The sequence below is a fragment of the Nilaparvata lugens genome, chromosome 6 (genome assembly GCF_014356525.2).
Source record: "Nilaparvata lugens isolate BPH chromosome 6, ASM1435652v1, whole genome shotgun sequence".
NCBI classification, from domain to species: domain Eukaryota; kingdom Metazoa; phylum Arthropoda; class Insecta; order Hemiptera; family Delphacidae; genus Nilaparvata; species Nilaparvata lugens.
Window position 1 is genome coordinate 24,078,710 of NC_052509.1, and position 16,592 is coordinate 24,095,301.

A 16,592-nucleotide genomic window follows, 5' to 3' on the forward strand; every position below is an offset into this window, starting at 1 on the left:
TTTACTGCAATTAGCCTATATCTATTAAAGAAACGAATTTTAAATCATAGAATACACAAACTTTTTGGAATTGAAAAATGAGACGTATTTCGCTCCTGATAAGGAGCTTTGTCAGCGAGAAATGCTTTAAAACACCGAAATGGGTTTTATCAAGTACGGTATTTAAGCAGAATACATACAATGTTAAGTTCAGGATTAAGCTATTCCAACAAACATCTTCAACAGAATCTGCCAGTTTGATTTCATCTATGGGTTACAGTAGGGTTGCTACATTTTATTCAATTACAATAATTTCTTCAAGTCATTGCTGTACACATATTAATCTAGAATGGATTTTTGAAGATATCAAGTTGTAGTAATTTCAAAATAATGGATAGAGAGGAATATTGATAATGTTCGAGCGAGTATATCTTCATGTTTGAAACAAGCCTACCTGAATATTCTTGCAGCCTTCATGCCGAAACGCTGCTCGACAACGTTTTCTATAGCGGTGGAGGTGAGCTGCAGAAAGGCTTTGGCCATGTTCACACACAACTGCGAGTTGCTTACGTCACCAGTGCCCACTTTGGTCAGGAAGCGACACGAATCTTCCTCTGCAAAATGAAGATGACAGTAAATTTAATACATATATCACCTTTAGATAGTATTGATTGTGATTAATAGTACTATATAACTCCAACTATCCAAACTCGGATTATTCAAATCGCTTTTAGAAGAAAGTAGGCGTGATTTCCGCTGATTTCGGTGAATTTCAGATATGATAATAATTTCTCTGATTGCCAATGAATTGCAACCATAGGAGTTTATTGACAAAACATAATTATTATAATATAAATACAAAAGTTGCTAATAATAAACTTAGTTCTAATTATGATACCCCAGTATAATAATAATGATCAAAAATCATTAACACTCTTTTAGCAACGTTCAATTGTTACTGTAAAATATTTAAGAGGTTATAATTAAAATAAAAAATAATATATTCAATGGAGGTCGTATTTCCAAGTTTCCGTATTTTGTGAAAACTAAAATTCAATTGAACGAGCGTTAGCGAATTCTCACTTTTGACTCATTAGGGGGCGAAAGTCGTTTTCCGTCTGTTTGTATGTTCGACAGTAACTTTCGAAAGAATTGATCAATCAGCATCAAATTTTGAGCACGTATTCCTCGAACCTTTTTACAGGTCAAGTTTGTTAGACAAAAAAATTGGCTCACACCTTCGTCCTTTTTCAGGATATAAAATTAACATTGAAAATGCACAAGAAAAAATTTGTTTTGATTTATAATTTAGACAGCTGAAATTAATTGCATGCTATTTCTGTAATTTTTCCATTCATTTAAAAAAGCTGATGCTATTTGGGAGGAATCACTCGGACTGTCAGACTGACAGACATGAGTCGGCACAAACAGTCTGAATCTTTGCTCTGGTCTGGAAGTGTGTAGGGCTGTCTTCAAACCGATTAATGATTTTCAAACGTCTGCCGGTCTGCTGACTTGAACCACAGACAACAGACTGTTTGTGCTTCCCGGAACACTATTTTGGTCTGATCTTGAAGTGTGTAGCGCTGTCTTCAGCCGGCAGACGGTCTCCAGTAGCTCATCAGAAACTTAATTTGCGTAAAAATGAAGATAGAGAAATTGTGATTTCAGATTCGGATTCAGCGCCCTCAAATTAATAAAATGCTTTACGAATACTCAAAAATAATCAAAATTGAGGATTTTTTTCGATTGCATAAATAATCATTAAATCACTATAAGGTTAGCAGATTTCATGATTTACTGCAATTAGCCTATATCTATTAAAGAAACGAATTTTAAATCATAGAATACACAAACTTTTTGGAATTGAAAAATGAGACGTATTTCGCTCCTGATAAGGAGCTTTGTCAGCGAGAAATGCTTTAAAACACCGAAATGGGTTTTATCAAGTACGGTATTTAAGCAGAATACATACAATGTTAAGTTCAGGATTAAGCTATTCCAACAAACATCTTCAACAGAATCTGCCAGTTTGATTAATTTCATCTATGGGTTACAGTAGGGTTGCTACATTTTATTCAATTACAATAATTTCTTCAAGTCATTGCTGTACACATATTAATCTAGAATGGATTTTTGAAGATATCAAGTTGTAGTAATTTCAAAATAATGGATAGAGAGGAATATTGATAATGTTCGAGCGAGTATATCTTCATGTTTGAAACAAGCCTACCTGAATATTCTTGCAGCCTTCATGCCGAAACGCTGCTCGACAACGTTTTCTATAGCGGTGGAGGTGAGCTGCAGAAAGGCTTTGGCCATGTTCACACACAACTGCGAGTTGCTTACGTCACCAGTGCCCACTTTGGTCAGGAAGCGACACGAATCTTCCTCTGCAAAATGAAGATGACAGTAAATTTAATACATATTATATCACCTTTAGATAGTATTGATTGCGATTAATGGTACAATAGAACTCCAACTATCCAAACTCGGATTATTCAAATCGCTTTTAGAAGAAAGTAGGCGTGATTTCCGCTGATTTCGGTGAATTTCAGATATGATAATAATTTCTCTGATTGCCAATGAATTGCAACCAGAGGAGTTTATTGACAAAACATAATTATTATAATATAAATACAAAAGTTGCTAATAATGAACTTAGTTCTATTTATGATACCCCACTATAATAATAATGATCAAAAATCATTAACACTCTTTTAGCAACGTTCAATAATTGTTACTGTAAAATATTTAAGAGGTTATAATTAAAATAAATAATAATATATTCAATGGAGGTCGTATTTCCAAGTTTCCGTTTTTTGTGAAAACTAAAATTCAATTGAACGAGCGTTAGCGAATTCTCACTTTTGACTCATTAGGGGGCGAAAGTCGTTTTCCGTCTGTTTGTATGTTCGACAGTAACTTTCGAAAGAATTGATCAATCAGCATCAAATTATGAGCACGTATTCCTCGAACCTTTTTACAGGTCAAGTTGTTAGACAAAAAAATTGGCTCACACCTTCGTCCTTTTTCAGGATATAAAATTAACATTGAAAATGCACAAGAAAAAATTTGTTTTGATTTATAATTTAGACAGCTGAAATTAATTGCATGCTATTTCTGTAATTTTTCCATTCATTTGAAAAAGCTGATGCTATTTGGGAGGAATCACTCGGACTGTCAGACTGACTGACATGAGTCGGCGCAAACAGTCTGAATCTTTGCTCTGGTCTGGAAGTGTGTAGCGCTGTCTTCAAACCGATTAATGATGTTCAAACGTCTGCCGGTCTGCTGACTTGAACCACAGACAACAGACTGTTTGTGCTTCCCGGAACACTATTTTGGTCTGATCTTGAAGTGTGTAGCGCTGTCTTCAGCCGGCAGACGGTCTCCAGTAGCTCATCAGAAACTTAATTTGCGTAAAAATGAAGATAGAGAAATTGTGATTTCAGATTCGGATTCAGCGCCCTCAAATTAATAAAATGCTTTACGAATACTCAAAAATAATCAAAATTGAGGATTTTTTCGATTGCATAAATAATCATTAAATCACTATAAGGTTAGCAGATTTCATGTTTCACTACAAGTTATAGAAGTAATCAATATTAGCCTATGCCTTAACAATTTATCACTTTTTTCATTATTTTTTATCATTAACCGGCAGGGCACCCGTGCTTCGCGACAGGAATTGAATGATAGATTATTTTTTTAAGAAGTATTTATAATCCAAATTCAATCAAATCGATTTAATCGTGTCTCAGATGCACCATGCAATCAAAAGTTCTTTTCTGAATAGAACTGAATTAGTAAATCAATTATACAGTTTCGTCACTGTCATAGAACATTCTATCCGGAAGGGTGCTTTCCCTACATGCAAATTTTAACATATATGTCATGGGAGACGGAAAGAAGAATGTACATTATAGGAGCCGAACTACACCTAGCTATAGGCATATTCCAAGTTACATTCAAATACATTTCTATAATACTTAGTTAACCAGGAATTTTATTTCAGATAAAAGAAGGATCCTCTTATTGATTCTCGTGGTGTTTATTCTGCGTACAAACAAAGAGCAACAGGGGAACCAATTCAGCAGAAGCTGGAGAAATAGTCGCATTTCTATAATGAGAGAATTCACATAACAGCTGGAATAAAATGCAACATTTCACATCAATGTGTCAGCATTGTTTGAATGTGGATCATTGATGCTATTGATAGCATGCTACTGACAGTATGAAGTGAAAATCAACAAGTCATGCATATTCTCCACTAGTAGTTCTGTGAACAGTAGACCTCACGCAGTATTCTCATCCACAAGTACCTGATTGAAACCACGGTATTTAGATGATTTATTTATATATAGACCTTATGGAGCCAGGTTGGCAAGACTGCCAAGATACAGTTTTGGATAGGAATATTGCTCTTCTAAATTTGGCAAAATTCAGATTGATTTGTTATAATTTTTAAATCATACTAGTCTAATCGGTTACACCACATCTTTCTGCAACTGTACATACCTGGAAGTTACGAAGCTGTAAGTAATTATTGCACACATTAATCGTATGAGGCTACACGTTTGATCGAACAGTGGAGGTATTCAATTGTTTACGTGTTCGAATTGCTTTGATTCTACTTGTTAAAAACAGCTGTTTTTCTATTAACGGAACAAACACTACAACACTACTGACAGTTCTTAATACCGATCCGTTTTCAAAAGACAGCTTTGGAGATAATCTCAAACTGACTCAGATAACGTCGACTTGCCTTATCTCGGGAATTGTATTGATTGACTTTTGGCAACCTGTGGCGTTCTTCAGTTGTCATAACAACAAATTCAAATTGACCTCTTATAGCTTGTTTCACGTGAAGCGGGTTTTCAAATTAAAAAAGCCTACTCAATAAATCCTTACACCATCCTCAATCAGGGGCTTCTTTCTTCTTTCTTCTTGATTGCCCTCTTGACGCTTCCTTCTCATCCCTCTTATAATTCTCCTATTCCCAATCACATCATACTGAGACTTCATCTTAAAAATGTCTTTGAGTAGAGTAATACGTACCAGAGCGAGTCGAAACAATTTGATTCTAGGCATGGAAACAGATATTGATGGTTGAAGGAGGCCTTATTAACAACGCAGTTATAGATATTGCTATTGATCTTCACGCCACTTTGGTTGATATCTGTGATAAAGTCTCAAATGAAGCAGTCATTGATTTAATCCCTTTGATCACCTCGCTTTTGAACAATTACGACGCTGCACTAAAGGTGAATTCTGATTTAAAGAACATGCTAAACGATGTGAATTTTGAAAAAGAGGCTCTGATAGAGAGGTTGAGAATTGGAAGGGAAAACAGAACTATGATATTTGAGGATTCATTATCCAATGAAAAACAGGCGGAGAGTGAAATCTGCGCTCTGAAATTGAGAGTGAAAGACTTGGAGGAAGCAGTGCATTCATTTAAATTGGAGATTGCCTCAAAGGAGATAATAAAGTTATTGGAAGCTGATTCGAAGAGAGTTTCATCGATGTTGGATGTGGAAGAAATTGATTGTAATACATCCACACACAATCTACATTCTGCAGGCTCTTTCATGAAGCCTAGAACGACTTTCAAAATGGTCCATGTATCGCCTCCGAATCCACTGTTCACAAGAAATCGTTTTTCAATTTTAGCTGACAGTGAAGTGTTATCATCACCACCAGAGTCTGGACAGAGAAATTTCCGAGTGAAAGCTCAAGTTCATAGATCTCCCCTCAACCAACTGAAATTGAAAAAAAAATTATCTAACCGTAATGCAGGGTCTGGATTTGATTGAGTCTGCTGACATTGGAACAAATATTATAGTAAGTGCCATACCATCTCGCTTCGATTCACCTTCTCTCAATGACGACATCTGCTTCACCAACACGGCTATTCTAAATAGAACAATCAAATATGAAGGAAATTCATCAATTAAATACAGTGATGTGAGCAGTACCCTGGTGCGTCATCATTTCACGAGAAAAGGACTTCATTACAAAAATTCGACAAAGAGAGTACTGGGAAAGACTATGAGTGACTATGTAAATATTAACTATAAGCAGAGTGTAGGGTGTGGTTTATATGATTGTTCTGTGACCATCGAATAAGGTTAGTATTGTTGGCCCTGAATCACCTGTAGAGCCAACCCGTAGAGTCACGCCTAATCCTGTTACTCCCATTCAGTTCCAGCAGCCATCCTCTCTCATAGAATTTCAAAATCCTGTGACCCAGTCTCCCTCTCAAATTCTCCTTTCTGAGATGAATTCCTCAATCTTGTCGCGGTTGTCAGACAACCAACAATCACTTGATGAGAACAATTTTTTAGACATTCCTATATCAGGTGTGTTCCTGAGCGAAACATTGTAAATTCTCTCAATGAAAATACTGATATCGATTGTTACAGCAATAGTAATCGTGATGGGATTGAGGGGGTCAATTCGGATAAATTTATTGACGATTCCAGAGGAAATTCAAAATTCAGAGTGGGCTTCCTGAATATACAAGGAATTAATAAAAAGCATGTAGTTTTGAATGAGTTTGGGAATGATAATGATTTTCATGCTCTCTGCTTGAGCGAGCAATGGTGTAAGGTGGACGATATTCCTCTCATAAACTAGATGACTATGTTCTGGTTAATAGTTATTGTAGAGAAAATTACAGTCATGGAGGAGTTTCAATCTATGTCAGGCCGGAGCTAGTACCAGATAGCAATTGTTTAAATCTAAGTTGTTTCAATTGTGAAAAAAAAATTGAAGTTACTGGTATATCTTTAGATAAACTGAAATTAGCTAGTCTCTATATAGATCACCCTTGGGCGATTCTAGTGTTTTTTTAGAAGGGCTTGAGAATGTATTGAATTTCTTTAGTAGACCTAGATGGAGAAACTATAGTATTGTATTCGGAGGTGATCTTAACTCCGATTTTGATATTGTTCAGGACAAAGCAACTGTACATGAATTTAAGAATTTACTAAGGCAGTTCAATTTGGCCTGCCATAAATAAGGCTACCAGAGGTTCTGCGTGTTTGGATAATATCTTTACAAATATCAGGATTGACAGTGTTGCATGTGATGTTCTGGCATTTCCTTTTTCAGACTATGATGTGTTTGGGTTGACTTAAATATTTGTTCCAATACGGACGGTAGAAAGACTAGGAAGACAGTAGTAACTAGGCCAATGACAGATGAAAATCTCGACTTATTTAAGAATTCACTCTTCAATATAGACTGGAACACATTTGTGCGTGAAACTCATTCTTTGAACTCTGAACAGATATTTAATAGATTTTTCAATATAATACATTATTATTTTAATATGTTCATTCCTGAAAGAAAAATAGTTGTGAATAATCATCAAGGCGCAAGGAAAACAAGAAAAACAAAACTAAAAAAACTGGTACACACCGCAATTAGTGAAAATGAAAAACACAGTATTGTTATATTTAGATATTTCAAGGAGAGATGACTGATGAAGCTAGGAAGGCATATTTAGATATTAGAAGATCATATAAGCAGTTAATTAATAGAGCTAAGAAAACATATAACATTTCTGAAATTGAGTCTACTAGTAATAAGTGCAAAGCCGCATGGAAAATAATAAAATCTGTTCAGGAAGAGGCTCGAAAAGATCCAATTCCATTCACACCAATGAAATGAATAAGTTTTCTTGGACGCAGTGATGGATGTTCATGATGAGATTGACCGGCCCAATTTAACGGCAATTAATATTGGAGCAAAACTTTAATTTCCCTCTTAACCAGGATAAGCCCAAATTATCATTTCACAAAGTCTCCACACTTGATATAGTACTTAGTTTCAAAGCTTCATCCAGTGTTGATATTTACGGCTTTTCAAGTAATCTATTGAAGAAAATTATTCATAATATTATAAATCCATTCACATATTGTATAAATAGATGTCTGAGACATGGAGTTTTTCCTGAAGTGCTAAAAGTTTCCAGAATTGTACCTGTCTATAAGAAGGGGCTTAAAGATATTCCAGGTAGCTATCGTCCCATCTCATTGGTGCCATGTTTTTCAAAAGTCCTTGAGACCATAATGCATAGGCAGTTATATGAATATCTTCAAGAGCACAATATTATAAGTAATGCTCAGAATGGATTTGTTAAGGGTAGGTCAACTACTGGAGCCATGGATGCTCTTGTCAAGAATATTCTGAGCGCTTTTGAAAATAAAGAGTATGCTCAGGTGACCTTTTGTGACCTGAGCAAAGCTTTTGATTGTGTTGTGCACTTTCTCTTACTGGATAAATTGAAATTTTATGGCGTTTGTGGAGCAGATCTTAGCTTATTTAAAACTTATCTTGTGGACGTAGACAAGGTGTGTATTGGAGATAAGAGATCAGATGTAGCATGTGTAAAATTCGGTGTCCCACAGGGATCAGTTCTCGGGCCATTGCTTTTTATTCTTATGATAAATGACCTTCCTACTGTTCTAAATTGCCGTTCAATACTGTATGCTGATGACACAACATTTATCAATAAATGTACTGACCTTCAAAATCTTAAAAATCTAACTGAGACCACTCTGATGCAAGCAACGACATGGTTTAGGGCTAACGGCTTCATAGTCAACGAGAATAAAACACAGACTATGCACTTCACCCTTAGATGTGGCTTAGATTGTGTGGATGCAATAAGCGATGTAAAATTTCTGGGGATATTCATTGACAGCTTGGGAAGCTCATATTAATTATATATCAAGCAAACTTTCAAGAGTGATTTATCTGATAAGACAACTGAAAAATCATGTTCCAGATAATTATTTGAGATCGATATATTTTGCCTTTTTTCAGAGTATTGCAACATATGGCATACTACTGTGGGGAATAGTAGTCATGCAGAAAATATTTTATTATTGCAAAAGAAGGTGGTCAGGTTTTAACTGATTCTCATAGACTAGCACACTGTAAGCCTCTTTTCGTCCAGCTTAGAATAATGACAATAGTGAATTTTTACATATATACTGTATCGTTGCATGTTAAAAAAAACTCATCCAATTTAAAATTAAGGCATCAAACTCATAGCTATAACACAAGAAATTGTCATAGGATTGATATTCCCTATCATAGGTTATCCAAAACAGCCAAAAGCTATGATACATTTGGTATAAAAATTTGCAATAAATTACCTACAGATTTAAAATCAGAGACAGAAAAGAAATTTAAGACGAGATTATTGAATTGGCTTGTGATAAATCCTTTCATAGTGTTGAAGAGTTCTTTGAGAGTGAAATAATTGTTGCTTAGAGTTAAGAGGTTTCTATTTGTATTTATATATTGTTCTAAAGGCTCAAGTTGTGCTGTAAGGAATATGTTTTGTACATTCAAATGAATTATTATGTATTTGAAAAATCCAATTGACTTATAGTTTACTTAGGTACTGTATTATTTTAAGACTCAGTAATGTAATTTTGTATGTACAGTTGCTGTAAAATTTGATTTTATCTTTTGTCTTACTGTAATCAATATTTGACTTTGCCTATTGTACTAAGAATTTAACGGCAATAAAATCATATTTATTTATTTATTTACAGCAATAGACTGGCTTCTCCACACATCTGTGTAATCACTTGTCAGTTGATTTATGATTAATAATTCTATAGTCTGATTTTTACTCCAATATTGGCGAATGAAGGAGGCTCCTTTTTCCTTTTATATTATCCTTGAAATGCAAAATTTCCAAAAACTTTGTATATACGTCGACGCGCAATTAAAAAAGGAGCATACCTGTCAATTTCATGAAAATCTATTACCGCGTTTCGCCGTAAATGCGCAACATATAAACATTTAAACATTAAGAGAAATGCCAAACCGTCGACTTAAATCTTAGACCTCACTTCGCTCGGTCAATTATTTTTATCGAAAGCTACCTTCTATTTTCTTTGGTGAAACAATCAATTTTTGGGGATGATTGATCAAGGGGAAAAGCGCCTTACTTCCATAAAAGATAGAAGATAGTAGAAAAGATATTTCTACATTCGGGAAAGCAACAAAAGCCATTTGGTCGTTTTAATAAACAACCCTTTTGTTTTCCCAAGTAAATTTTGACCAAATTTAAATTTCCTCATTCTCTACACACAGATTCTACCACGGACACTTCTGAAGTTTTAAAAAGATCCTCCATATATATCATACTGAATAATCCAAATTTCATCGAAATTGTTGAAGCATTTTCCGAGATCTGTCGAATAAACAAACACAAGTAGTATTGATAGAATCGGATCAATTGATAAAAGCAACTCCCGTCATAAAATTTTGTTTTATGAAACATTGAGAATTAATAAAAATTATCTTTACCCTCAAGAATGGCTCCGATTGAAGCAGCAGTGCCCAATCAAGTTTTTGCACAATAAATGTATTTTAAGTTCTTTAGCTTCTACCTAATGAAGTGACAGAACTCAAATCTTGTTTAGAAACCATCCTCAACTTAGTCCAACCTGACAGAATTAAAAATCAATTTAGTTACCAAATTCAACCGTAACAACTATTAGCCTACGAAAAGGTACTCTCTCTAGATTATAGTTCTACTAACATATAGTATAGACATTTGAATTGTTATATTTAAGAGATTGGAAAAATAAAAATATACATGCTAAAAGACGAACTTCAAACCCTTAAAAACCATCCTTGGAGTTGAAATACTCCTAGGACCTATAAGGAAGCTATACTCCAAGTTTTCTTGCAATCCATCCAGTAGTTTTTTTTCAGAAATTGTGATCAATGAGTCAGATAAGAATTTTATAAGTATAGATTTCATATAAATGTTCTATTGCTGCAACAATTGATCGTTTGACAATGACATTTGAAGGGGGTGTCTGTGACATAAAATTTTACTTTGCAGCTTGATTTGGTCTAGTTGCTAGGTAAACATAGCAAAAGTACGCATCTTTATCCCCTCTGTTGAAGGTTTGGAACCGCTGAGTTGACACTTGTTGCAGCAATGAAAATTTCACCCCCTACATTGAAGCTGCAATAACAATGAAATAAAAACTTGGAATAGTGAAATAATACATAATTTCAAAGAGAATTCAATGCTCTACAAACCGACGATAAGCATCAGTTTTTATGATGCATTGTTGGAGAGTTATAAGCCCTGAAAGAGCTAAAGATTGGATAAAAACCTGTTATTTTAACAATTACACACCTTCAAGTGCGAATATCTCGGGAAATATTGGGAATATTACAAAATCCCACAAAACACAGTGTAGAGAATTCATCAAGCTTCATTTTTAAATAGATAGTTATGTCTGTTGAACGCATTGATCTCAAGATATGAGCGTGGAAGAAAAACGCTGATAAATGCAATTAAGCCACCCTCATCCCCTTAGCACATGAGTTAGGGATGGGTACTTTTGATATGTTCTCCTCCTAACTAGTCTCAACAAAGCTGCAAAGTCAAAAATTTTATTTAAAACATTCCCTCCAAATTCCTTTGTCAATTTGTAGCAAAAATTTGATTTTTGAGATTTGAGATTTCACACTCAACACTAAAGCTGCTGCAAAAGGTGTAGGGAAATTTGTAGAAATGTGAAATTAAACATCAAATTGTAGACTTACACCATAGAGAAACAGTAGCATAAGTAGATATCCCATGGTATAGGTAAACGCCCTTGTCGCAACTTTTACTGTTATCTCAAGCTGATAGTCCACGTAGTTCTTTCCTGTGAAGCTTTATGACGCTGGTAGTCTCTCATATTGTGCCGTTCATACACTCTCACCCCAACAAAACAGTAAAAATCGACAATAATCGACAGTAATCGGCTTGAGATCACAGTAAAAGTTGCGACATAAACGCCCTATACCATGGGATATCTACTTACGCTATTGTTTCTCTATGCTTACACCCAGTTGCACATGACTCTGTTAACTCCTAATCCAGACTAAATACCACGATAATCAATAAGAGAATCCTTCTTTTATCTGAAATAAAATTCCTGGTTAACTTAGTATTATAGAAATGTATTTGAATGTAACTTGGAATAGGCCTATAGCTAGGTGTAGTTCGGCTCCTATAATGTACATTCTTCTTTCCGTCTCCCATGACATATATGTTGAAATTTGCATGTAGGGAAAGCACCCTTCCGGATAGAATGTTCTATGACAGTGACGAAACTGTGTAATTGATTTATTAATCCAGTTCTATTCAGCAAACAACTTTTGATTGCATGGTGAATCTGAGACACGATTAAAACGATTTGATTGAATTTGGATTATAAATATCTCTCAAAAATAATCTAATTTTCAATTCTCGTAGCGAAGCACGGGTGGCCTGCCGGTTAATGATAAAAAATTAATGAAAAAAGTGATAAATTGTAAAGGCTTAGGCTAATATTGATTACTTCTATAACTTGTAGTGAAACATGAAATCTGCTAACCTTATAGTGATTTAATGATTATTATATGCAATCGAAAAAATCCTCAATTTTGATTATTTTTTAGTACTCGCAAAGCATTTTATTAATTTGAGGGCGCTGAATCCGAATCTGAAATCACAATTTCTCTATCTTCATTTTTCCGCAATTTAAGTTTCCGATGAGCTACTGGAGACCGTCTGCCATCTGAAGACAGCGCTACACACTTCAAGACCAGACCAAAATAGTGTTCCGGGAAACACAAACAGTCTGTTGTCTGTGGTTCAAGCCAGCAGACCGGCAAACGGTTTGAAAATCATTAATCGGTCTGAAGACAGCCCTACACACTTCCAGACTCAGACTGTTTGTGGTCTGGTCTGGAAGTGTGTAGGCTTCCATTAACGTCTGTCTGACTGTCTATTGTCTGTTTGTAACATACCAGTAATTAATACTACTTGTGATAGCAGTTGCTATGACTTTGACAAATTTGCTATGAAAAATTGTTCAAAGTGTTAAATTTTTTAGTAGAAGCTAGTATTAGTGTTCAATAGCACTCGATTTATCAATGTAGGTACTCATTTATTTCATGTTTGTATCATTTATTAATATCTTCAAATGTTGAGATCATTGAAACGGTTCAAGATATTCATGTGCGGACTTCACCATCAATTTTCTTTTGAAATTCTGCATCGAAATCATGACCATGTTCCAAAAAGTGGTACCTTTGAACCACCCCCACCCCCTTAGCAAAGGGGGTAGGGGTGGAGACTTTTGATATATTTTCCTCCTTACTACCCTAAACAGAACTGCGGGGTAAAACTTTTCTTCCAAACATTTCCCTCCATACCCTTTTTTGAGCATTCATTGCCTGGACTAATAGTTTTGGTGAAAAAATGTAAGCTCACCCATAATTTTCAGATACTGCTCAAAGTACTGTGTTAGATAAGGGTTTGCCGATTTCTTTGCAACGGCATCCTTGAGCTCTAGAACGGGCACAGGATTGGAGTCCGAGCACCAGGCCTCGGTGCGCAGGTACATCAACTGCAACAGCTGCTTCATCAGCTCACCAGCGTTGTCGTCGAACCGTCTTTTCATTGCATCTATCATCACTTCGTCTCTGCAATACACAACAAACATTATTCGACTACTATCGAGCATAGTATCAACTGTTTCCCAATCACTTCTCAATCATTTACAATAATTGAATTATTTGCTACATATGTCACGATAGTCACGATAGTAGTTGAATAATTGTTAATAAAGGTTTTAATCAATTCATTTGAAATTATTCATTTTGGGAGAATACTGAGGTATCCATTATTTATAATTTTGTTTGCCTGTGTTTGGCGAATCTAATTATCATAAGAATACAATATAATACAGTGAATTAAAGTATCCAATGAAGTATCTTAATATCCAATACATACATATACTTAATTTCCTCCAAAATAGGAAATCATTTTCTATATAAAATATACTTTTCCATTGATACAAACAGTCTTCTATAAAACCATATTTTGGTCTGAACAGATTCATGGTTCTTTCATTATTTCAGAGCCCTCCGAACTATTACAACTCATAAAACTTTTTTGGAGTTCTTGTACTATTTTGATGTATCTCGTATTGTATATACGGTGCTGTATATAATACATGTGCACTGTATATACGTTCACCTAGTATTGTTTTGATGAATATCTACTCCCTTTGTTCATATATAAATTCACTACTCATTGCATCTATAGTGGTGTGGTGTAGCTCTGCAGTAGTGTTCAATTTTTACGAGTATTTCAATTATATTTTTATATTCTTATTATTTTGTACTCTTAATTATGTATAATGAATCATTGAAATTATTTTCTTATTGATGCAATTTTTGGGAGAAATCCTGTCATGAATAAATATTTTAATTCACATGTGCAAATATCTTGCAAAGATATATTCTGAAAAAGACTAGAGATTTGCCAGACTTTCCAGTAACCTTTCCTTGAAACCTTATTAAGTAAGGTTAAGCTACTGTACGGTAGGTTAATATTATAATAATAAAATATTGTAAAATTTGTCAGTGTTGTGTTGTGAATAAATTTCAATTTCAAATTTCATCACCTTCAGTTCAGTTCAACTTCATTGAAACTACATGAGAAACAATGTGACTTTCCCAACATTATTCCGATGGCTTTCTTCTGGACACTGAATATAGACAAGCACATTTTAATTAATTCAAATCTGGAATATCAACTGATGCAATGACTCATAACCTGTTCACTGACCTCATATCCTGATGGAAGCGGTCGTAGTTGAGTCTCCAACGGACATTGGCGTCTCCGAAGTGTTGAGCCGTGTGCGGTTGGCCCTCAGCCGCGTTGCAGAGGACATTGACATCGACGACCGCCGGCCGGTGCAGATCGACCTCGTTCACGACGAGTCGCGGCACTGATGGTGATGGCTCTTCGGCCGTCTCACTCTTGCACGGGTTTGCACACCGAATCAGATACCGACTGGTTATAAGGTTGTGAAACTTGTTTCTCAGTGCTACTACACAGTCGCTGATACTTTTGGCATCTGCAGAATCGAGAAATACGTCTTTAATTATTATCAGTGAGATGTACAGAGCTTATTGAATTCAATTACATGTGTAGGTGATAAACGATGAATATCAAATTGAATAAGATGTATAGGCCTACTCATGATACGATCTTGAATAAAATTATTTGTGTTTTCATTGAATAAAATTTAATATAGTACCCTAAGCGATTTGTCAACGCCGACTTCATCAGTTGTTTTCGTATTTGTTTTAAATGATACTTTTTTAGTAGAGATGGAACATGATTCCTATCAATGGAGTTGGAGATGCAACGTATAGCCTACTGTAAGCTAAGTACCATCAGTACAGGAGTACTTTTTTGACAAGACAGTAAGATGATTATTAATAAAAAAATGCAATCTACAAACTAAAAATCTCATGTACTGAAACACAATTCCAATGAAAACAACAACAAAAAACAATATATTAAATTAATACAGTAATCTAGATAAATTTTAAGAAAATGGTCTGCGTGGGCGAATGCCTGTGCGCAAACCCGTGCTGCATAATCATTTTTCAACAGAGAGGAAGGAAACAATTTTGATGCATTCAGGAGCTTATTGACTATTATTTTGTTCATTGTCATAACCTCATTCTTCATCTTCTCTTGAAAAAAAAACTTCTAGTTTTACACTACAATATTCTATTAGACATAAGGTAGTACTGTCTCCATCATTCACTTTCATTTTTTATTAAAATATTAATAACTTTTGTAAAAATTCCGACTGTAAGCTCTTTTGTTAGAATATTTACATTTCATGGTTTAAGTTAATTTATTTTTAATTGATTGCATCAAATAAATAATACAAATGGACTTTGATGGCAACTCCCAAAATAGAATTTTTCTCGGGAGTGTCTTCTCAATAGAATAATTATTTCTAGTAGTAATGTTGTGTTTGTAATGAATGCTTATTGAGAAATAAAATTATTATATATTATTTTTTTGAAGCTCGAAAATAAGTTTTATTAGTGTAATGGTACATACAGATTATAAGAACAGTAGGCAGGCTGCCATATGCCAGCGAATTCATCGATCAAAGTGGGTGTTGTAACAAATTGAAAGATGATTTATCAATGCATGCCTATGTATATTAAAAATACATTTTTCAACAACTATTTTTTATCACTAAATCAATTGATATGGGTATAGGTTAAATATTCATAGCAAAGCTGTGAAGGGGAAAATAATGCCAACAGCCAACCTACCACTTTTCAATAGTTCCACAGCTTTCAATATAGCAGAAGACTCAGTGGAACTCCCATGTTTCATTATTTCTTCAAGAAGCATCCTAGATTCATTTCCATACTTATTATCTATCAGTTCAAGGTACCTGAAAATATCAGAAAAATAGTATTTCAGAGTCAGAAAATTGAAGACTGTGGATATTGAACAGAATATTTCGCATAGTGGTTCTAATATAGTGACATGATTGTTAAAGAATTGTTTCGAGTAAGCACCAAAAATTATTTTAAAATAGTTAATGACCTACCTTTGATATCGAAGAAGGAGAAGTACTTTTTCAGGTAAGTAGATATACTCAGCTCGCCACGGACATTTACTTTTCTCGTACATTACAAACCCATATTGTATCAATATGGCAAGAGCTTTTTTGACCTATAAACATAAATACATGATT

General features: G+C 34.6%; 1 protein-coding gene across 1 annotated transcript in view; it reads right to left on the reverse strand.

Annotated features, from left to right (window-relative positions):
• Positions 1-16,592, reverse strand: part of LOC111047569 (DNA-directed RNA polymerase III subunit RPC3) — a 30,453-nt gene that overhangs the window by 4,955 nt on the left and 8,906 nt on the right. Inside the window, exons 2-6 of the mRNA XM_022333354.2 lie at positions 16,446-16,570; positions 16,162-16,286; positions 14,642-14,933; positions 13,280-13,491; positions 2,213-2,372 (exon numbers count right to left, since the gene is read on the reverse strand). Of these exons, the coding sequence (XP_022189046.2) occupies positions 2,213-2,372; positions 13,280-13,491; positions 14,642-14,933; positions 16,162-16,286; positions 16,446-16,570 (914 nt within the window). The remainder of the gene's footprint in view (positions 1-2,212; positions 2,373-13,279; positions 13,492-14,641; positions 14,934-16,161; positions 16,287-16,445; positions 16,571-16,592) is intronic.